General features: G+C 44.1%; 1 protein-coding gene across 1 annotated transcript in view; it reads left to right on the forward strand.

Moving 5' to 3' along the window:
• The window catches only part of ZNF235 (zinc finger protein 235), a 40,110-nt gene extending 28,645 nt beyond the window's left edge, over positions 1-11,465 (forward strand). The window contains exon 5 of the mRNA XM_066271879.1: positions 8,657-11,465. Within this exon, the coding sequence (XP_066127976.1) occupies positions 8,657-10,635 (1,979 nt within the window). The 3' untranslated portion in view covers positions 10,636-11,465. The remainder of the gene's footprint in view (positions 1-8,656) is intronic.
• Positions 11,466-23,167: the final 11,702 nt, after the last annotated feature.

Consider the following 23,167-nt stretch of genomic DNA (forward strand, 5'->3'; position numbering starts at 1 on the left):
TATTCCTGCATGTGCCTTGACCGGGGATCAAACTCACAACCTCTGTGCTTTGGGATGATGCTCTCTAACCAATCGAGCTATCTGGTTGGGGCTAGTTTATTATTTTTTATTGTTGAATAGTATTCCATTGTCTGGATCTATCTCAGTTTGTTTATTCATTTGTCTGTTTCCAGCTTTTCACTGGTGTTAAATTTTTTTTACAGAAGTGTTTGGCCATAGACCTTCATTTTTCTTGGTAAGATTCTGGTGTAGAATGATTGGATCATATAGTTAGTGTATGTTATTTTTATTTTTATTTTCTGTTGTGTATGTATATATAATATATATTTTTAAAATAGATTTTATTTTGGCCCTGGCCAGTTGGTTCAGTGGTAGAGTGTCAGCCTGGCATGCAGGAGTCCCGGGTTCGATTCCCACAGGGCACACAGGAGAAGCGCCCATCTGTTTCTCCACTCCTCCCCCTCTCCTTCCTCTCTCTCTTTCTCTCTCTCTTCTCCTCTCACAGCCAAGGCTTCATTGGAGCAAAGTTGGCCCAGGCACTGAAGATGGCTCCCTGGCCTCTGCCTCAGGTGCTAGAATGGCTCTGGTTGCAACAGAGCAACGCCTCAGATGGGCAGAGCATTGCCCCCTGGTGGGCGTGCTGGGTGGATCCCGGTCAGGCGCATGCGGGAGTCTGTCTGACTGCCTCCCCGTTTCCAGCTTCAGAAAAAAAAAAGATTTTATTTTGCCCTGGCTGGATAGTTCAGTTGGTTAGAGTGTCATCCTGGTACGCTAAAGTTGTAGAGTTGATCCCCAGCCAGGGAACATATGAGAATCAGCCAATAAATGCATAAACAAGTGTAACAACAAATTTTAATGTTTCTCTCTTTCTCTTTCTCTCCCTCCCTTCCTCTCTCCAGAATCAAAAATGAAATTAAAAAATTTTTGATTTAATTTTTCAAAGCACTTTTATGTTCCCAGCAAAGCTGAGAAGAGAACGGAGCCCCCGTAGACCACATATACACAAGCTCCCTACTCTCAACATCCTGCATCCGAGGGAACCCTTGTTACAGCTGCTGGGCCTACACTGACACATCACCACCCAGAATCCATAGTTCACATAGGACTTCACGCTTGTACATTCTGTGGGTTCAGACAGATTTATAATGACAAGTATACACCGTCATACAGACGAGGTTGTTGCCTGAAAATATCCTTGGGCTCCAACTACTAATATGTCTTTACTCCCTCACGCCTGGCAACCACTGATCTCTGCCTTCCTGTCCCACAGCGTCCTACAGTGGGAACTGCACAGCGGCAGCCTTTGCAGAGTGGCTTCCCACCAGTAGTGTGCATGTGTATTTCCTTCCTCTTCATGACTTCACAGCTCATTTCTACTTAGCACTGAAAAATAATCCATTGTCTAGATGTAACTCGGTTTTTTATCCATTCATCTTAGTTGCTTCCAATATCTGTGATTGACATTTGTGGGAACATTAAATTTTCAACTCGTTTGGGTCAATGCTGAGGAACAGTGTTGCTGGATAGTATGATAAGAGTCTAGTTTTGGGAGAAACGGCCGCCCTGTCTCCCAGTGGCCGTCTCATTGTACATGCCCTCCAGCAGTGAATGTGAGTGCTCTTTGCTCCACATTCTCGTCAGCATTTGGTGTTGTCATCGTTTTAGAGTCGGATCATTTTAATAGGTGTGTAGTGGTGTCTGGTTTTAATTTGCAGCTCACTGATGACATATAGCGTTGAATATTTTTTCATACACGTGTTAGCCATCTGTATATCTTTGGTGAGGTGTCTGGTTGGGTCTTCTGCCCTTTTTTATTTTATTTATTTTTTTGATAGAGACAGAGAGAGTCAGAGGGACAGATAGGGGCAGGCAGAAAGGGAGAGAGAAGCATCAATTCTTTGTTGTAGCATCTTAGTTCACTGATTATTTTCTCATATGTGCCTTGACGGGGGGGGTCAGGGGGGCTAAGCAGAGCAAGTGACCCCTCACTCAGACCAGCGACCTTGAGCTTCAGGCCAGCGACCTTTGGACTCAAGCTGGTGAGCCTGGCTCCAACCAGATGAGCCCACGCTCAAGCTGGAGACCTGGGGTTTTGAACCTGGGTCCTCCGCATCCCAGTTCGATGCTCTATCCACTGCGCCACCACCTGGTCAGGGTTTTGTTTGTTTTTAAGAACTGTAACTTTATAGTAAGTGTAGAATTTGGTTAATGTCAGTCCTTCAGCTTTGTTCTTCTCCTTCAGTAGTGTGTAGGCTCTTATGGGTCTTTGCCTGTCCGTACAAACTTTAGAATCCATGTGTTAGTATCCACCAAATGTCTTGCTGGGATTGCATTGAATCTAGATTAAGTAGGGATTGATGTTGAATCAGTCTTGCATACCAGGGATAAATCCCACTTGGTTGTGAAGCATAATGTTTTTATACATTTATTGGATTTGATTTGATGTTGTTTGACAATTTTGGCATCCATACTCATGAAACATATTGGCCTGCAGTTTTCTGGTGTGTGTGTCTGCTTTTGGTTCTAGAGTAATGCTGGCCTCATAGAATCAGTTAGGAAGAAGTCCCTCTGCTTCTAGTCTCTGAAAAACTGTGTAGAATCAGTATAATCTCTTTCTTAGATGTTTGGTGTAATTCACCAGTGAACCTGTGTGGGCCTGGTGCTTTCTGTTTTGAAAGGTTACTAATTATTGATTCAACTTCCTTAATAGCTATAGACCTATTCAGATTGTCTATTTCTTGTATTAGTTTTGACAGATTATAGCTTTCAAGGATTTGGTTGTTGAGGACCAAATGCCCACCTCTGTGTGGGCATAGAGTTTCTCATAGTATCCACTTATTATCCTTCTCATGTTCACCGCTCGGTATTGATCTGTACTGATGTTCCCTCTTTCATTTTTTTCTTTGTTTTGAGATATCACTGGCATACAGCATTGTAGAACTTTAAGGTGCACATATATCATAATGACTTATGATCACCACAATAGTTTAGTTAAAATCCATCACCTTATGTAGATAGAAAATAAAGTATTTATCTTTCTCCTGAGAAGTTTTAGGATTTACTCTTAGCATTTCAAATATACCATATAGTAGAGAGTCAACTGTTAGTCACCATGTACATGACATCCCTTGTACTTACATACCCAGTTCCCCTACCCCCATCTCTGGTATCCACAAACAGAATCGCTTGGGTTTCTATGAGCTTGGGTTTTTGTTTTTTTTTAAGATTCCATCTATAAGTGAAGATCATGCAGTATTTGCTTGTCTCTGTCTGACTTATTTCACTAAAGCATAATTCCCTCAAGGCTATCGTGTTGTGGCAAATGGCAAGATTCCCTTCTTTTTTTATATGTGATAGAATTTTATTCATATTCAATTATCCCTATATCTGTTGATGGACAGTTAGGTTGTTTCTGAATCTTGGTTATTATAAATAATGCTGCAGCAAACATAGGCGTGTTGATATCTCCCTGAAGTACTTGTTTTGTTCCTTCTGGTATATAACCAGAAGTGGAAATTGTTGGATCATATACTAGTTCTAGTTTGCAATTTTTTTTTCCCAAAGTGAGAAGCAGGGAGGCAGTCAGACAGACTCCTGCATGTGCCCGACTGGGATCCACCTGACATGTCCACCAGGGGGCGATGCTCTGCCCATCTGGGCTGTTGCTCTTTTGCAACTGGAGCCATTCTAGTGCCTGAGGCAGAGGCCATGGAGCCATCCTCAGCACCCGGGCAACTTTGTTCCAATGGAGCCCCGGCTACGGGAGGGGAAGAGAGAGAGAAGAAGGAGAGGGATGAGAAGGATGGAGAAGCAGATGGGCGCTTCTCCTGTGTGCCCTGGCTGGGAATCAAAGCTGGGACTTCCACATGCAGGGCTGATGCTCTACCACTGAGCCAACCAGCCAGGGCCTAGTTTACAAATTTTAAGGAACCTGCATACTGTTTGCTGTAGTGGCTCCACTGATTTACAATCCCCCAGCAGTGTGCAAGGGTTCCCTTTTCTCCACATCATGTGGCATTTATTATCTCTTGATGCTAATCATTTTGACAGGTGTGAAGGTGATATTTCCTTATGATTTTGGTTTGCATTTCACTGATGATTAGTGGTGTAGAACATTTTTTCAAGAATCTGTTGGTCATCTCTATCTTTGGGGAAATGTCTGTTCAGATCCTCTTTGTATTAACAGATCAAGTTGGTTTTTTGCTGTTGACTTGTATGTGTTCTTTAGATATTTTGGATATTAACCCCTTACCAGGGATTTGCAGATACTTTTATTTATTTTTTTAACAGAGAGAGAGAGAGTCAGAGAGAGGGATAGACGGGGTCAGACAGACAGGAACAGAGAGATGAGAAGCATCAATCATCAGTTTTTCATTGCGCATTGTAACACCTTAGTTCAGGGGTTGGGAACCTTTTTGGCTGAGAGAGCCATGAACGCCACATATTTTAAAATGTAATTCCATGAGAGCCATATAACGACCTGTGTATGTTATGCATTATCCAATAAAAATTTGGTGTTGTCCTGGAAGACAGCTGTGATTGACTCCAGCCACCCGCAACCATGAATATGAGTGGTAGGAAATGAATGGATTGTAATACATGAGAATGTTTTATATTTTTAACATTATTATTTTTTTATTAAACATTTTTCTGCGAGCCAGATGCAGCCATCAAAAGAGCCACATCTGGCTCGTGAGCCATAGGTTCCCGACCTCTGCCTTAGTTGTTCAGTGATTGCTTTCTCATATGTGCCTTGACTGTGGGCCTTCAGCGGACCGAGTAACCCCTTGCTCGAGCCAACGACCTTGGGTCCAAGCTGATGAGCTGTGCTCAAACCAGATGAGCCTGCACTCAACCTGGCAACCTCGGGGTCTCAAACCTGGGTCCTTCCGCATCCCAGTCTGACGCTCTATTCACTGTGCCACCGCCTGGTCAGGCCAGATACTGTCTTTTATTGAGTAGGCTTTCAGTTTGTCGATAATTTCTTTTGCTGTGCAGAAGCTTTAGTTTAATGTTGCCCCACTTATTCTTTGCTTTTGGTGTCATATCTAAAAATATTATAGCCAAGATCAATGTCAAAAGAGCTTTTACTACTTTTCTTCTAGGGATTTTATGGCTTCAGGACTTAGGTTCAGGTCTGATTTATCTGGAGTTAGTTTTTGTGTATAGTGTAAAATGGTGGTTCTGTTTTCAATTTTTGCATGTATCTTTGTAATTTTTCCAGCACTAATTAAAAAAATTGATTTTAGAGAGGAAGGGACGAGAGAGTGAAACATTGGTTGGTCGTTCCACTTATTTATGCATTCACTGGTGGATTCTTGTATGTGCCCTAACCTAGGATTGAACCCACGAACTTGGTGCTTTGGAACGATGCTCTAACCAACAGAGCTAACTGGCCCAGGCCTGGGCTCTGTTTTGTTCATTGACTTGGTGTCTGTTTTTATGCCAGTACCATACTATTTGGATTACTCTGGCCTCGTAATACAGTTCAAAACCGGGGAGCATGAGGTCTCCGTCTTTGTTCTTTATCAAGATTGCTTTGGCTATTTGTGGTACCTGCATCTTTTTACTGTATGTACAGTCTGTAATTTATTTTTTTTCTAGTATCATGAATGCTAATGAAACCAGAAAAATAACTTGCAGGTCCGGCTGCCTGTCACCATGAAAACCAGTTACATTGAGACAGATGCTGTTGAGAATGGAAAAGGTTTATTCAAGTGCCAGCCACTGGAAGAGATGGGGGGGGGACTCCTGTCCTCAAAAACTCATCTTAATCTTTTGGTGCAGGCAGGGGTTTTTATAAGGATAGAGGAAGAGATGGGATAACCCCTCCAAAAAAAAATAGAACAAAAGAATCGAAAGGAGGGTGCTGAGGGTCCTTTGCTGAGGGCAGCTCTGTGCAGGCTAGCCCAGTGCTCAGATAACTGACTGAGGTCAGCAAAGCTCCTGCAGCTGGAACATCTGGTGTTTGGAGTCTGTTTCTTTGGTTGTTACAGGAACTGAAGCTAGCAAGTAACTTATAAACTAGGGTTACTGTTCTTTGCAGCAGGTGCCCACACATGCCCACAGTCAGGTTGTCCTCTTGGCCTTGGACGAGAATCAGAACTGCAGGTCAGCATGGTGGGAGTGAGAAGGGGCGCCTAGGTGGGGTTATGTAGCTCCTGCTTATTCTTCTTGCTCGGATATTAACCCTTGATGTGTGTCAGTTGGAGGGGAACAGGTCTTGCAGCAGTGAAAAGAACTTGGCCAGAAGTGCAAGCACAGGGTTGATATACTTTTGATTTGTTACAGAATACATAACTTTGATCACTAAACTAGTAATATTGAATCATGTTAGAAGAGTAACACGCTGGTCCCTGGCCTGTTTGCTCAGTGGCTGCTTCTCTCTCCTTTCCTCTTTTTCTCCCACAGCTAGTGGTTCAATTAGTTTAAGTGTTGGTCCCAGGTGCTGAGGATAGCTGGGTTGGTCCTAGCACAGCAGCCTCAGGCGCTGAGGATAGCTCGGTTGATTCTAGCATCAGCCCCAGTGGGGATTGCTGGGTGAATCCCATTCGGGGCACGTGAGGGAGTCCGTCTCACTACCTCCCCTCTCTCAAAAAAAGAAAAAAAAAGTAACACACTGGATTTAACATTTTACAGAAATACTTTTGTAAGCTTACTTTGTTACTACATTCTTCCTTAGCTGTATTTTATGACTAGTCAGACTAAGATCAGTAAATCAGTAGTACAGCATATTTATTTCCAGTTACACTAAGGTTTATCAATTTTGTTTTTTTCCAAGAACCAGGTTTTGCTTTCCTTGGTTTCTATTTCTTTTCCTTTCTATTTCATTCATTGATTTCTACTGACATTTTATAGATATATAAAAATAAAATCAGGCACTGCACAGTGATGTTTCGGTCACGTTATGGACCGCATATATGACAGGTGGTCCCATAACATTATAGTGGATTATAAACAAAATGTTTTTGTGTAACGTTGAAAAAAGGCTGGCTACAACTCTGCTGTTGCATTTACTGCTAGTTCTGGGTAGTTTAAATAGACAAGGAGGCTTAGCACGCCGTTGACCCACTTGTGCCCACAGCTGCCCAGACCAGGGGGCCAGGCTGAGAAGGGGAGCCCCGGAAGCTGCCCCAGCACATACGCCCTGCACAGGCTTCTGTGTACGTGCTCATGTACGCTACCTCAGTTTCTCTCTCTCTCTTCCTCCCAGTTCTGTTTTGATCCCTTCCTTCCCTTCCACCCTGTCTTCCTCCCCCTTTTATTATTTCTTTTGAAAAGCTTTATCTCTCTGGGTGTCTTTCAGTCTCTGCTCTCTCTTCCTCTCCCCTTCTTCCCTTACCCTCCCCCCTCCCTCCCTCCAGTCTCCCTTCCACATCACCTCCTTCCATAACCCTCCACCCACTGCTCCGGTGTGCACAGTCTTTTATATACAGTATTTCTACTGTATCTTTTCTGTTTAGATACCCATGTACTTACATTGTGTTGCAGTTGCCTAAAGCAGTGTTTTTCAAATGCCAGTCTGCAAAAGAGTTAACCACCCTGATGTTATATCAAGATTATAGACCCAATGATCTTAGTCAAATTTGCTTATGTACAAGGTGATTTCTGCTCTAGCAGTTCCCCAAATATTCTATTTTCACTGGTACTTAAGTATAAAAATGTCGAAAACCACTGCTTTAGACCAGACCATACCACAAGTCATACCACAAGTAAACATGACAGGACATTTAAAAGTAGTTGTGGATGCTGATATGCCAAGGCTGCGGGTTCAGTCCCTGGTCAGGGCACAGAGAAGAGTCACCAGTGACAGCCTGGATAAGTGGAACAACAAATCGATGTTTCTTACTCTCGATTTTTTAAAAAGGTATTTGTGTATAGAGGCGAATGGGAAAAGCCCTCGCATAGCCCTGGGCCAGACACCTGAGAAGACCATATCCTCAGTCGGGAATGGTCCTGCATTTCATACCTTTTTCTCAATTGGATGCTCCCTTGGTTGCTTTGATCATTTTTTTCAGAACTCTTACTTATTCTTGCTAATCTCTAGTTTTTGGGTTTGTTTTGTTTTGTTTTGTTTTTTATAGAGACAGAGAAACAGAGAGGGGTAGACAGGGACAGACAGACAGGAACGGAGAGATGAGAAACATCAATCATCAGTTTTTTGTTGCGCGTTGCAACACCTTAGTTGTTTATTGATTGCTTTCTCATATGTGCCTTGGCCGCGAGCCTTCAGCAGACCGAGTGACCCCTTGCTTGAGCCAGCGACCTTGGGTCCAAGCTGGTGAGCTTTGCTCAAACCAGATGAGCCCGCGCTCAAGCTGACAACCTCGGGGTCTTGAACCTGGGTCTTCTGCATCCCATTCCGACGCTCTATCCAGGGGACCCCAAATTTTTTACACAGGGGGCCAGTTCACTGTCCCTCAGACTGTTGGAGGGCCACCACATCCTGTGCTCCTCTCACTGACCACCAATGAAAGATGGATAAATGGCCTCAGGGGGCCACATGTGGCCTGCAAGCCATAGTTTGGGGACACCTGCTCTATCTACTGTGCCACCACCTGGTCAGGCTTTTGGGTTTAACATTTCACTGGGGAACAAAGGCTTGGGGCTTCCTAGCCCACTTTCTTGCTGATGTCACTGCCCTTAATTCTTTCAGGAAACAGGAATGAAAATGAGATGGAGACTCTCCATGAAGCAGCAGTGAGGTGCTTTCCATTGGGAGAGCTCTCATGCTGGCAACTCAAGAGACATTTTGTGAGTGAATTAACGAAAAGTCAAGACTGCTTGGTACATATTCAAGAAAGGAGTTCTCAGTTTCCTGAGTGTCATAATTCCTCCTGCTGGGTGGGAATAGGACTGCCCGTTCAGAGAGGTGTGGGAGACCCCTGTGCCATGAATCTTACAGAGAATCATTCCATTGTTAATGAAAATCAAGAATTTCCAACAGGGAGAGCTCAGAATTGTTGGAATAAAATGTATCTGAACGAGACACAGAATTATCAAAGAAGCTGTAATCAGGCGCCAGTGGAAAACAAGTTATGTACATTTGCTCCTCCGGTTAACATCTTCAGTTGTAACTCACAGCACCATGATGAGGATACAGTGCACAAAACAGATAAAGCTCACAGCAACACAGACTGTGGTGAAGACATCTCAAAGCTGTCACCTCTTGCCCAGCTCAGTGTAATCCACACAGGGCGAAAGACCTACCAGTGTGATGCATGTGGAAGCGCATTCATTGATAGCTCCAGTCTTGAAGCTCACCAGCAGGTGCACTCGGGAATGAAGGCCCTCCCGTATAGGACACATGAGGATGCCGGTTATAGTTCATCCATTCCCGTTCAACAATATGTTCACACGGGAAAAAAACGCTACTGGTGCCGTGAGTGTGGGAAGGGTTTTAGTCAGAGCTCAAACCTGCAAACTCACCAGAGAGTCCACACAGGGGAGAAACCGTATTCGTGCCTGGAGTGTGGTAAGAGCTTCAATCAGACCTCACACCTTTATGCCCACTTGCCGATTCATACAGGAGAGAAGCCCTATAGGTGTGAAAGCTGTGGGAAGGGCTTCAGTCGTAGCACAGATCTTAATATCCACTGCAGAGTTCACACTGGAGAGAAACCTTATAAATGTGAGGTGTGTGGGAAAGGCTTCACTCAGAGATCACATCTTCAGGCCCATGAAAGAATCCACACCGGAGAGAAACCATATAAATGTGCAGATTGTGGGAAACGCTTTAGTTGTAGCTCAAATCTTCATACTCATCAGAGAGTCCACACTGAAGAGAAACCATACAGATGTGATGAGTGTGGGAAGTGCTTTAGTTTGAGCTTTAATCTTCACAGTCATCAACGAGTCCACACAGGAGAGAAACCATATAAATGTGAAGAGTGTGGGAAAGGCTTCAGCTCAGCCTCGAGCTTCCAGAGCCACCAAAGGGTTCACACAGGAGAGAAACCATTTCGCTGTAATGTGTGTGGTAAAGGCTTCAGTCAGAGTTCATACTTTCAAGCCCATCAGAGAGTCCACACTGGAGAAAAACCATACAGATGTGAGGTGTGTGGGAAGCGCTTCAATTGGAGCTTGAACCTTCACAACCATCAGAGGGTTCACACAGGAGAGAAACCCTATAAATGTGAAAAGTGTGGGAAGGGTTTCAGTCAGGCCTCAAACCTTCAAGCTCATCAGAGTGTCCACACTGGCGAGAAACCATTCAAATGTGATGCATGCCAGAAGCGATTCAGTCAGTCTTCACACCTTCAAGCCCATCAGAGAGTCCACACTGGGGAGAAACCGTATAAATGTGATACCTGTGGTAAGGCCTTCAGCCAGAGGTCAAATCTTCAAGTTCATCAGATAATTCACACCGGGGAGAAACCATTTAAATGTGAGGAGTGTGGGAAAGAATTCAGTTGGAGTGCTGGGCTCAGTGCGCACCAGAGGGTCCACACCGGCGAGAAGCCCTACATGTGTCAGCAGTGTGGGAAGGGCTTCAGTCAAGCGTCACACTTCCACACACACCAGAGGGTTCACACTGGGGAGAGACCGTACATATGTGACGTATGTTGTAAGGGCTTCAGCCAGAGGTCACATCTTGTATATCATCAGAGAATCCACACCGGAGGGAATCTATAGAAGTGTGGGGTGTGATGTAGCCTCTAGAGCTCACATCTTTATATCCATTAGGAAATCTGTGCTGGTAATAAAGCCTCAAAACTCAGAGGCTTCAAGGAATTGCCATGGAAAAGCTGCTCTATAAAGTATATTAAGAATTCAATTGGGAGATGAATTCTTTATAAATAGCAGATTTCACACATAAGAGAAAACATAAATATGGTAAATGGTTATACCAGAATTTTGAATGTCCCAGTTTTGGAGACAACATAAGCACCTAAAATTTTATTGTGGTCTACTGAGAAGAGAGGGCTTGTAAATGAAGATTAGGTACCGGACTTAGCAAAACTGTCATGATGAACAAATAAAATTGATGTGTAGGTAGGGGTGTTTTTTCATCACTACTTCTCTGCCTTGTAGAACTAGTTGTAATAGGTGCCCAGCAATTACTGAACGAAGCAATTTTTATCCATTATAATTAAGACAAAAATTTGAATATTTTAGTCAGCTGCCTTCCTTAAATGCATCACAGAATACTCAAAAAAAAAAAAAAATCCTGCATTTGGCCTTTATGAAATTAGTTTCAGGAAATAATGATTGAAGTACAGAAAATCAGGAAATGCTGCCATCCAAAATAATATACCAGTTTCAACAGGACTTCTACAAGGCTCCTACCCCCCATTCAGCCCCAGTTCTTTGTACAGTGAATTGTCTGTGTGTACAGTATAATATTTAATCATTAGTTTATATTTTATGACTTTAAAGTGGTGGTTTTTAATTAATTTATATGATTGGAAATTTTGCGCTCTAATTCATTAAGGTACAGTTTTACTGTAACTCATTGAAAATGGTAAAAATCATTATTAATGACAAAGTTTTAATAAACTTGAATTATGAATAGTTGGTTTCATCTTATTTTAAAAATTTTATTGATTTTAGAGAGAAAGGGAGACAGAAACATCGATTTGTTTCTGTATGTGCCCTGACCAGGGATCGAAGGCACAACCTTTGTGTATCAGAACACTGCTCTAACCAAGCAAACTATCCAGCCAGGGTAATTCTCATCATTTTCTTGCGAGCTTAGGTCAAAGTGCCTTTTCTATGCACAGTGCTTCCTCCATCTAGACCTCTTGAGGCAGGACTTTTGGCACATTTCAAGGACATTAGTTTTCTCACATTCCACCCTGATTCTTCCTGCTAAAATGGGGAGGAGGGAGCAGGACAAAAAAGTTGCTAGCTTTTTAAATTTTTTTTTACAGAGACAGAGAAAGGGATAGATAGGGACAGACAGGAACAGAGAGATGAGAAGCAGCAATCATCAGTTTTTCGTTGCGACACCTTAGTTGTTCATCGATTGCTTTCTCATATGTGCCTTGACCGTGGGCCTTCAGCAGACCGAGTAACCCCTTGCTCGAGTCAGCGACCTTGAGTCCAAGCTGGTGGGCTTTCTGCTCAAGCCAGATGAGCCCATGCTCATGTTCGAGACCTCAGGGTAGGTAGGGGTGTCCTCTGCATCCCAGTCCGACGCTCTATCCACTGCACCACCGCCTGGTCAGGCAAAGTTGCTTACTTTTGATGTAATGAAACATCAGTTTAACAGTTGAGTCATTTTCACAGCATTCTGTGTTTACTTCTTGGTAGACATTAGCTGGTAAAGATTTCAGAATACCCTTTGACTGGCAAGCCGAGCACTGGAGGTTTTGCCTGCAAGACTATAGAAAAAGTGAGAAAGATAATACACAAGATATTTATATTAAATTCAATAAAAGGAAAATAGCTGTAAAATGTTAGAAAATTTTTATTAGAATAATATACAGCCATGAAAAATATGGCATAATGAAGAGTGATGGTGGCATGGGAAGACCTCCAGGTCTCCTGAAGTTAAAACATGTTGCTGAGCGCCTGACCTGTGGTGGCACAGTGGATAAAGCGATGACCTGGAGTGCTGAGGTCACCGATTCAAAACCCTGGGCTTGCCTGGTTAAGGCACCTATGGAAGTTGATGCTTCCTGCTCCTCCCCCCTTCTCTCCTCTCTAAAATGAATAAAGTCTTTAAAAGTAACATGTTGGTGAGCTATAATTCAACAAGAGACCCACTGCTCAGTATACCGTAAACATGTCTGAGAGCTGTACATTGAGATACCTGAAGGTGGACATATCTGAGCAAACAGTGGAAATGAGGGTGAAGGCCAGGGACAGAGGCTTTACTGTCCAGCACTTGCTGTGGCCCCCAGAAGATGCAGTGGCATTGAAGGGTTGGCGTACAACTCCCAACGGACAAACCAGAGGGGCAGTGACAATTGGGCTAGGGTGGTACACATTGAAATAGGGCCCAGGGTCAGGGTCAGAAGAGCAATAAGGAGAACTGTAGCATTCCAGAGCCTGTTGGCACCAGGCAAAGGACTTTGCAAACATGAGAACCCATCCACCTGGCCCACTGGGTAGACAGTGAAAGCACTGAAAACACTCCAGCTGAGTGGTCTGTAGACTCGTGGCAAAATCTAGGAATGACAGCTACAGACATGTGATCCTGCTTTCCCCACCAGCCCCGCCCCCATCCATCAAGGTGCAGCCAGGTCAACTCAGAGTGGCTTTGCCAGTGGCTTTTGGCTTCTAGAAAATCAGTGCTGGGAACACATAGTTGACCCATAGCCCACCACTTCAACCCACCTGAGACTGGGTTGTAAAGGTGACTGGGTTGTAAAGGTGACATCCACCTCCTCAGGGAGTATGGGGCATGTTCCCACAGAGATTCCGGAAGCCCAGCAGTACAAGAGGAAATAAAAGCTTGTGTTTCAGCACCACCTACTGGAAAATAAACAGACTTCTGCCTGCTATGCCCTGAAATATAAAATACTTAAATAATTTGTTTTCATTCACACAAATATCCAGGTAGAGAAATAATTCAAGCACAGTAAACACTGAAGGTGACAAAGAAAAGAAAAAGTCTTCACAATATAAACATAAAGAAATGGAATTGTGACCCTGGCAGGTTGGTGTCAGCCTGGAGTGTGGAAGTCCTGGGTTTGATTCCCAGTCAGGGCACACAGGAGAAGCAACCATCTACTTCACCCCCTCCCCCTTCTCTCTCTCTCTCCCCTTCCTGTAGCCATGGCTCAAACGGTTTGAGCAAGTTGGCCCAGCCACTGAGGATGGCTCCATGGTCTTGCCTGAGGTGCAGATAGTTCAGTTGCCAAGCAATGGAGCACCAGTCCCCCAGATGGGCAAAACATCACCCAGGAGGGGGCTTTCCAGGTGGATCCCTGTCAGGGCTCATGCGGGAGTCTGTCTCCGCCTCCCCATTTCCCTTAAAAAAACAAAAAGAAATAGGATCATGTGATTTAAATGGCAGAATTCAACCTCAACAAGACATGAGAAAGGCAGTTCAATAAACTCAGAAATAAAACCAATGAACAAAAGGCATACTTCACAAAAGTGATTGAAACTATAAAAAAGAAACAGCCTGACCAGGTGGTGGCACAGTGGATAGAGCATTGGACTGGGATGCAGAGGACCCAGGTTTGAGACCCCGAGGTCACCAGCTTGAGCGTGGGCTCATCTGATTTTTGCAAGGCTCACCAGCTTGAACCCAAGGTCGTTGGCTTGAGCAAGGGGTCACTCGGTCTGCTGTAACCCCCCCCCCCAATCAAGGCACATGAGAAAGCAATCAATGAACAACTAAGGTCTCACAATGAAGAATTGATGCTTCTCATCTCTCTCCCTTCCTGTCTGTCCCTATCTGTCCCTCTCTCTGTCTCTTTGTCACATACCCACACACACAAAAAAATCTTAGCATTGAAGAACTCAAAGTTGAATGAACCAGCGAATTTAGAACATAGGGCAGACCAGATGAAGGAAAGAATTAGTGACATGAAGATAGAAATCTAGAAATGACTCAGGTTTAAGAAGAGAGAAAATTGAGTTAAAAACAAAACAAAAAACAAAACTGAGAACTCTCACTCCATTAGAAAAGGCTATACATAAATAATGGTTACACCAGAAAGAGAAGGGTGGTATATAAACAGAGCCTATCAAAAAAGAAAATTGAAAAGAACTTCCCAAATCAATGCAAAGCACTGGATCTTTAAATCCAAAAAGCTAATAAAAATGTTAATTTTATATTAAAACTGTCAAAAAGCTAATAAAAATGCTAATTTTATATTAAAACTGTCAAAAGAGTAATAACAGAATTCTCAAGGTAGCCAGGAAAAAGATGTTTACCAATAAAGGAAATATAATTAGATTAACATTATTTCTTTTTTTCAGCAGAAAGCCTAAAAGCTAGGAGAGAGTGGAAACAAATATTCAGATTATTGCAAGAGAAATCACCATTGAAGAATAACAGATCTAGAAAACTTATCCTTTAGATAAGAAGTAGGAATAGGCTCTTCCAAGCATACAGAAGCTCAGGGAATTTACCACCACAAGACCTGCATTACAAGAAATGCTGAAAGGTGCTTTTCTACCTGAAACAAAAAGGAAACATTATAAAATTATGAGTATGATGACTAACAGGCAAAAGCAGGAATTTCAACCCTTATTCAGAATAGGCTATTAAACATTTAAATATAACATGAAAGTTAAAGGAATTTAAAAGATTTTTTTTTAATGAGAGGAGGGGAGAGAGTAAGACAGATTCCCACAAGTGCCCTGAACTGGAATCCACCCAGCAACCCCGTCTGGGGCCGATGCTTGCAATGGAGCTATTTTTAATACATGAGGATGGTGGGCTCTGATCCACTGAGGCACCCTCAGCACCCAGGGCGACGCTTGAGCCAATTGAGCCACTGGATGCAGTACAGGGAGAGAAGGGGGAGAGGGAGGGGAAGGGTCCGCTTCTCCTGTGTGCCCTGACTGGGAGTCGAACCCTGGACATCCATATGCCAGGCTGACATTCTATCCATTTAGCCAGCCAGCCAGGGCCAAAAGATTTTTTTTTAAGAAAAGAACAATAGTTACTGCAATTTTGAAATGAATTCACAGCATAAAGAGTGATAATTTGAGAAAACAAAAAAGGAGCAGCAGAAAAGGACTGAATGTGAACAGGTGAATGGAAATAAGAGAAATAAGAAGGAAAAGGACTACTGTATATATAGGTTTTGCATAAAGCTAGTGGTAACCACAAAAGAAAAATCTAGAACTGGAAATACATTACAAAAAAAATTTTTTTTTAAATAAAAAACACAGGGAGCCCTGGCCAGTTGGCTCAGTGGTAGAGCGTCGGCCTGGTGTGCAGAAGTCCCAGGTTCGATTCCTGGCCAGGGCACACAGGAGAAGCGCCCATCTGCTTCTCCACCCCTCCCCCTCTCCTTCCTCTCTGTCTCTCTCTTCCCCTCCTGCAGCCAGGGCTCCATTGGAGCGAAGTTGGCCTGGGTACTGGGGGTGGCTCCATGGCCTCTGCCTCAGGCACTAGAATGGCTCTGGTTGCAACAGAGCGACGCCCCAGATGAGCAGAGCGTCGCCCCCTGGTGGGCATGCCGGGTGGATCCCGGTCAGGCGCATGCGGAAGTCTGTCTGACTGCCTCCCCATCTCCAACTTCAGAAAAATACAAAAAAAAAAAAAAAAAAAAAGAAAGAAAGAAAAGAAAAACAACCCACAGGGAAAATAATCAGTGGAGACAGAGCTACCAGAAAACAAAAGATGAAATGGCTATAGGAGATCTTTATATATCAATAATCACCCTAAGTGTAAATGGACTGAACTCACCAATTAAAAGGCTCAGAGTAGGATGGACCAACAACTATTAATAATAACTATATGCTGTGTTCAGGAGTCATGTCTCTGTTACAATGACAAACAGAAAATGATAGTACAAACAAATGTCATCTAGACAAAAGTAAGTGTGGCCATTCTTCTATCAGACAAAGATTTCAAAATAAAATAGGTAACAAGATATAAAGATGACATTTTATAAGGATAAATGGGATAATACATCAAGACATAACATATTAATATATGTGCACCCAAGCACAAACACCAAAATATAAAGTAACTACTAATATATAGAACTAAAGGGAGAAACAAAAAAACTCAATTTAAGTGGTGCAGGGAAAATTGGAAAGCTACATTTAAAAGAATGGAACTAGACTGCTATCTGACACCTACACAAAGTAATTAACTCTAAATGAGTCAAAGACCTAAATATAAGACATGATGAACCTTATGGACCCTGCTCTCAGTGAGGATTTTATGAAATTGATTCCAAAGGCAAGGGAAGTAAAAGCAAATACAAATGAATGGGACTACTTCAAACTAATAGGCTTCTGTATAGAAAAGAAAAAAGAAAGAAAACCCAGCATAACAAAGGTAACCACTAATTGAATGGCAGAAAATTATTTGTAAGTAGTACCTCCAATAAGGTGTTAAGATCCAAAATATATCAAGAACTCATACAACAAAAAATCTTATTTAAAAATGGGCAGAGGACCTGAGCAAGAACTTCTTCCAAGACAAGATACAAATGGCCAACAGATACATGAAAGATGTTCAACTTTACTGATAAGGAAATGCTAATCTGCCTGACTAGGTGGTAGCACAGTGGATAGAGCATTGGCCTGGGACGCTGAGAACCCAGGTTCAAAACCCCAATGTCACTGGCTTGAGTGCAGGCTCACCAGCTTGAGCGCAGGGTCACCAGTTTGAGTGTGGGATCATAGACATGACCCTATGGTCATTGGCTTGAGCAAGGGGACACTGGCTCAGCTGGGGCCCCCTGGCCAAGGCACATCTGAGAAAGCAATTACTGAACAACTAAGGTGCTGCAAGTACAAGTTGATGCTTCTCATTTCTCTCCTTTCCTTTCTGTCTCTGTCTCTCTTGCTCACTAAAAAAAGAGAGAGAGAGAGAGAAAGAAAAAAAAAGAAATGACAAAGGACATCCTTGTTATATTAGCTGAGAGCCTCACTACTCACCAGGATCATTAACTAATTCACTCAACAAATTCTTATTTAGCATCTCACATAGGCTAGGCACATTTCTGAATATTAAATATACAGAGTGGAAAAAGTCCCTGACTTTATGAAGCTGATATTACAGTAGAGGAGGCAGGTAATAAAGCAACCAACAGATACATATATAATGTGTCAGCCAGTCATAGACACTGTTAAGAAAAATATGGCTGGCCTTGGCTGGGTAGTTCAGTTGGTTAGTTTTGTCCTCATACACAAGGTTACATGTTTGATCCCAGTCTGACATGTACAAGAATAGACCATTGAATGTATAGATAAGTGGATGTTTCTCTCTCTTTTTTTCTCTCTCAAAATATCAGCCAATGAATGCATAAATGAGTGGAATTACAGATCAACATTTCTCTCTCTAAAAACCTCAATAATTTTTTTTTTTTCAGTGAGAGTGAGAGATAGGTAGGGAGAGAGATGAGAAGTATCAACTTATAGTTGCAGCCGGCAACTTTGGGTCTAAGCCAATGACGTTGGCCTTCAAGCCAGTGTGACCTTCGTGCTCAAGCCAGCAACCATGGGGTCATGTCTATGATCCCACGCTCAAGCCGGATGAGCCCTGCTCAAGCCAACGACCTTGTGGTTCCAAACCTGGGTCCTCAGCATTCCAGGTTAATATTATATCCACTGCACCACCACCTGGTCAGACCAAATAAAAATTTAAAGAAAATAAAAATATGGCAAGGATAGTAAAGAACAAACAGCAAGGTGGTGTTTTGGAAAAGACGGCTTCAATTCTAGAGCGACAGGTACTAACCCAGTGGCCCCTGCAGGTCAGTTATCCTCTTGTGCCTCATCTACATGTTGTTTTGAGGAATAAATGAATTAAGATGTGGAAAGCCCTAGAAACTCTGCCTGACTCAGAATATGCTCCCAATAAATGGTAAATATTATTGTCATTATGTAATAAATTATACAGACATGATGTCCTAGTCCTGGTTTGTTCCTATGTAAATTGGTTTTAAGATATGAAAATATTATCAATAACTGTACATCAACTACCAAATACTTTGACAAAGCATCTGTATATGGCCAAGAGTGAGTGAGATAAAGGACAAGAAATACTTATAGAGATCCTTTCTACTGTTTTGTCAACCAATCCGTTTTCAGGAATTCAGAAAACAGTCCCTCAGGACTGCAGGCCTCTGTATCCAGCTGCCATCAGACATGCGCAACCAACCATAAAAACTTAAATTGGATCACTTCTCTCTGTAAGCCCTGGCACATGCTGGGCACACTGGAAAGAATGACACAATCCACACAACATAGAAATCTACAGCCTAGGAGGACAGGCCAACTGGAAGCCAAGAGCAAATTTAATTCCAAATAAGCACACAAAATTCCTCATCTCTCCTTTCACTGCACCCCTTTTAGGACCCTCCACTTTCTCATCAACCACCATCTTTCTAGTTACCATGTGAAAACTTTAAAATGGTTCATGTCTTCCCTCCCTCGGCCTCCATATGTCATCTCTCTTAAAAATTCTCTATGATGAGCACAAATTCATTCTATAATCAGACCAGGAACATAATGTCCTATAAAATAACAGGGAATGAATTCAGTGAGCACAGCCTTCAAGCCCTCCAGGGTCCTAACTTATTATCCAGTGACCTCCCTTCCCTTAGTCTTAGAGATGAGCATTTCTTAGGGCCAGAGGAGAGTATGGCATGAAGGTTAAGAGCCCAGACTTCCAGCGACCAAATTCTTGGTTCTGTCTCTCCCTGTTCCCTTAAATTCTTCCCCCTCAATGTTCTCATCTGTAAAATACAGATACTTAATGATAGGATGAACTCAAGAGTTAAAATTTTAGCTTGAGTAATGGTGGCTTTGGTTATGGTCAGTGGACTTAATGGTTAATTCAAGTAAAAGCTTTGTTCCAGGAACGGGGATACCTGAACAGGCCTGCACAGTGTAAGGAGACCTGGGAGTTACCTACCTTTGTGCCCCCGGAGACCGCAAGCCAAGCCTCTGTGCTCCAAGGACAGAGGACCCACTGACAAAGATCCAGGTAACTTGGAGGATTATCTGGTTAACTCTCCCTTTGAAATTCTCAAACTCTTCCTACCCTTTTCTTCCCCTTATAAAAAGGTTGGCTGGGGATAGAGGGGTTGAGACAATTTGAGAATGTAAAGCCCTGTCTCCCCAGATGGCCAGCCATCTGAGTAAAGCCACATAAAGATTCAACCCCTGTCTCTACTTATTTGGCTGAAATGATGACAGGCAGCATGAAATTCAATATGTCTCATCTGTTATGAGGATTAAACTAAAGCATATAAAAGCTATAAAAGACTCTCTGCCACTCAACATATTCAATATTGTTACTCATTCATCAACACTTGTCTCATCCTACCTCCCCCTCTACTCTATAAACATTTAAAGTCTGCTTCCAGATTGAGAACACAAATGACACACACATTGGGACAATGTTAACAGAAGCCGGGGTCACTTCCTCCTTCTCTCTGCATTCTCTTTCAGAAGTCTTGGATGGAAAGGAAAAGAAGCTGGAAGATACACAATTCTGGCTCTGGTCCGAGATGAATCGGAGTGGACATCCCCCCAGGGACCAGCTGGGGTTGAGACCCATTCCTTTCTTTAAAAAAGCATGGGCGGAGGCCCTGGCCGGTTGGCTCAGCGGTAGAGCGTCGGCCTGGCGTGTGGGGGACCCGGGTTCGATTCCCGGCCAGGGCACATAGGAGAGGCGCCCATTTGCTTCTCCACCCCCACCCCCTCCTTCTTCTCTGTCTCTCTCTTCCCATCCCGCAGCCAAGGCTCCATTGGAGCAAAGATGGCCCGGGCGCTGGGGGTGGCTCCTTGGCCTCTGCCGCAGGCGCTAGAGTGGCTCTGGTCTCGGCAGAGCGACGCCCCGGAGGGGCAGAGCATCGCCCCCTGGTGGGCGTGCCGGGTGGATCGGGGGGCGCATGCGGGAGTCTGTCTGACTGTCTCTCCCCGTTTCCAGCTTCAGAAAAGTACAAAAAAAAAAAAAGCGTGGGCAGTCCTGGCCAGTTGGCTCAGTGGTAGAGCGTCGGCCTGGCGTGCAGAAGTCCCAGGTTCGATTCCCGGCCAGGGCACACAGGAGAAGCGCCCATCTGCTTCTCCACCCCTCCCCCTCTCCTTCCTCTCTGTCTCTCTCTTCCCCTCCCGCAGCCGAGGCTCCATTGGAGCAAAGATGGCCCGGGCGCTGGGGATGGCTCCTTGGCCTCTGCCCCAGGCTCTAGAGTGGCTCTGGTGGCGGCAGAGTGACCCCCCGGAGGGGCAGAGCGTCGCCCCTGGTGGGCATCCCGGGTGGATCCCGGTCGGGCGCATGCGGGAGTCTGTCTGTCTCTCCCCGTTTCCAGCTTCAGAAAAATACCAAAAAATAAATAAAAAAAATAAAAAAGCATGGTGGCATGTTGGGGACTGAAAAACCAACAGGGTTTTTGCAGTTTAGATTTTGGGGGGACAGAGATATGGGGAACTGGCTGTAAGCTGACAGTCTGCCCCCCCCCATCTCACTTGCCTGATTAAGTTGCAAAAGGCTAAGTAAGCCCTTCCCCACAACTCCATGTTAGCTGATACTTATCCTACCCGCCCTGTTCCCTGGAAAGACTGGCGGCAAGTTTCTTTTATCTTTGTTTATTAAAGATGTAATGTGTGATGGGGGGTTTTCTGCACTTGGTAAAATTCTTGGATTGCCTTGGAAATGTGATCAGAGATCTCATTGATTTGCTAATGGCCCACTCTGCCCTATAAATAAAGCAAGATACAGTTTTTGGGTGCAGTCTGTTTCTGCTGTCAGCTTTGCAGAACCCTCCCGAACCCATTCTTTAATTATTTTAAGTGCATTTTCTTAATTCCGCACTGTTCCCACTCAGGACCTGGAATTACTAGTCAGTCACGCTGGTTTGTGACAGTGGCGCAGTTGGAAGAGCATCAACTTAGGATGCTGAGTTCCCAGGTTCGAAACCCTGAGGTTGCTGGCTTGATCACAGGCTCATCCGGCTTGGGTGCCTTGTTGCCAGCTTGAGTGTGGGGTCATTCAGATGATCCCATGGTCGCTGGCTTGAGCACAAAGGTCACTGGCTTGAGTCCAACAGTTAAGCAAGGGGTCACTGGCTCGGCTGGAGCCCCCCAGTCACAGCATGTATGAGAAACAGTCAATGAACTAAAGTGACACAACTGAGTTGATGCTTCTCATCTCTCTACCTTCCTGTTTCTCTCTCACTCACTAAAATAATAATAATGATATAATAATAATAATAATAAAGAATTAAGCCTGACCTGTGGTAGCACAGTGGAGAAAGCCCAAACTCCAGTGTTGCCCACTCAAGGCATACACAAGAAGCAACTACTAGGAGTTGATACTTCCTGTTCTTCCCCCTTTCACTCTCTTCTAAAATTCATAAATAAAATCTAAAAGGGGGGGACAGGGAAGTAAGAGGCATTAGGAACATAGGAACCGCCCTCTCCCTGCAGCTCAGAGAAGGGCCAAGGGCGCTGGAGCTGGAGCTCAGAGCTACCAGGCTGCCAGCTCAGCACAGAAGCTGTCTTGGACGGACGCCTCTCAGAAAGACTGGTAACAACTGGCCACCTTTTAGCTTGTGCTGGGATCACTTCTAAGCATTTTAAAAACTTTTTTTGTTTTAAAGACATTGCCCATGACACTTTAAAAAAATTTTTTATCCCTGCCTGACCAGGTGGTGGCACAGTGGATAGAGCGTCGGACTGGGATGCGGAAGGACCCAGGTTCGAGACCCCGAGGTCGCCAGCTTGAGCGCGGGCTCATCTGGCTTGAGCAAAGAGCTCACCAGCTTAGACCCAAGGTCGGTGGCTCCAGCAGGGGGTTACTCGGTCTGCTGAAGGCCCGCGGTCAAGGCACATGTGAGAAAGCAATCAATGAACAACTAAGAAGTCGCAACGCGCAACGAGAAACTGATAATTGATGCTTCTCATCTCTCTCCGTTCCTGTCTGTCTGTCCCTGTCTATCTCTGCCTCTGTAAAAAAAAAAAAAAAAAAAAAAAATTTTATCCCTGGCCCATTGGCTCAGTGGTAGAGCGTTGGCCCAGCGTGTGGATGTCGCAGGTTCAATTCCTGGCCAGGGCACACAGGAGAAGCGCCCATCCACTTTTCCACCCCTCCCCCTCTCCTTTCTCTCTGTCTCTCTCTTCCCCCCCTCCAACCAAGGCTCCATTGGAGCAAAGTTGGCCTGGGTGCTGAGGATGGCTCCATGGCCTCCACCACAGGCACTAGTGTGGTTCTGGTTGCAGCAGAGCAATGCCCCAGAGGGGCAGAGCATCGCCCCCTGGTGGGCATGCCGGGTGGATCCCAGTTGGGAGCATGCGGGAGTCTGTCTCTCTGCCTCCCCGCTTCTCATTTCAGAAAAACACAATAAATAAATAAATAAATAAAAATTTTTAGAGAGGGTGGGAGGGAGGAAGTGTGGGGAGCGGGGGTGGGGTGACTTCCATTTGCTGTTCCACTTACCTACACACTCACTGGTTGATTTTTGTATGTGCTCTGATGGGGGATTGAACCTGCGAACTTGGCATGTCAGGACATTTGGCCAGAGCCATCATTTTTTTTTAACTTACTGATTTTAGAAAGATGGAGAAACATTGA

This window comes from Saccopteryx bilineata, chromosome 3, assembly GCF_036850765.1.
Source record: "Saccopteryx bilineata isolate mSacBil1 chromosome 3, mSacBil1_pri_phased_curated, whole genome shotgun sequence".
Taxonomy (NCBI): domain Eukaryota; kingdom Metazoa; phylum Chordata; class Mammalia; order Chiroptera; family Emballonuridae; genus Saccopteryx; species Saccopteryx bilineata.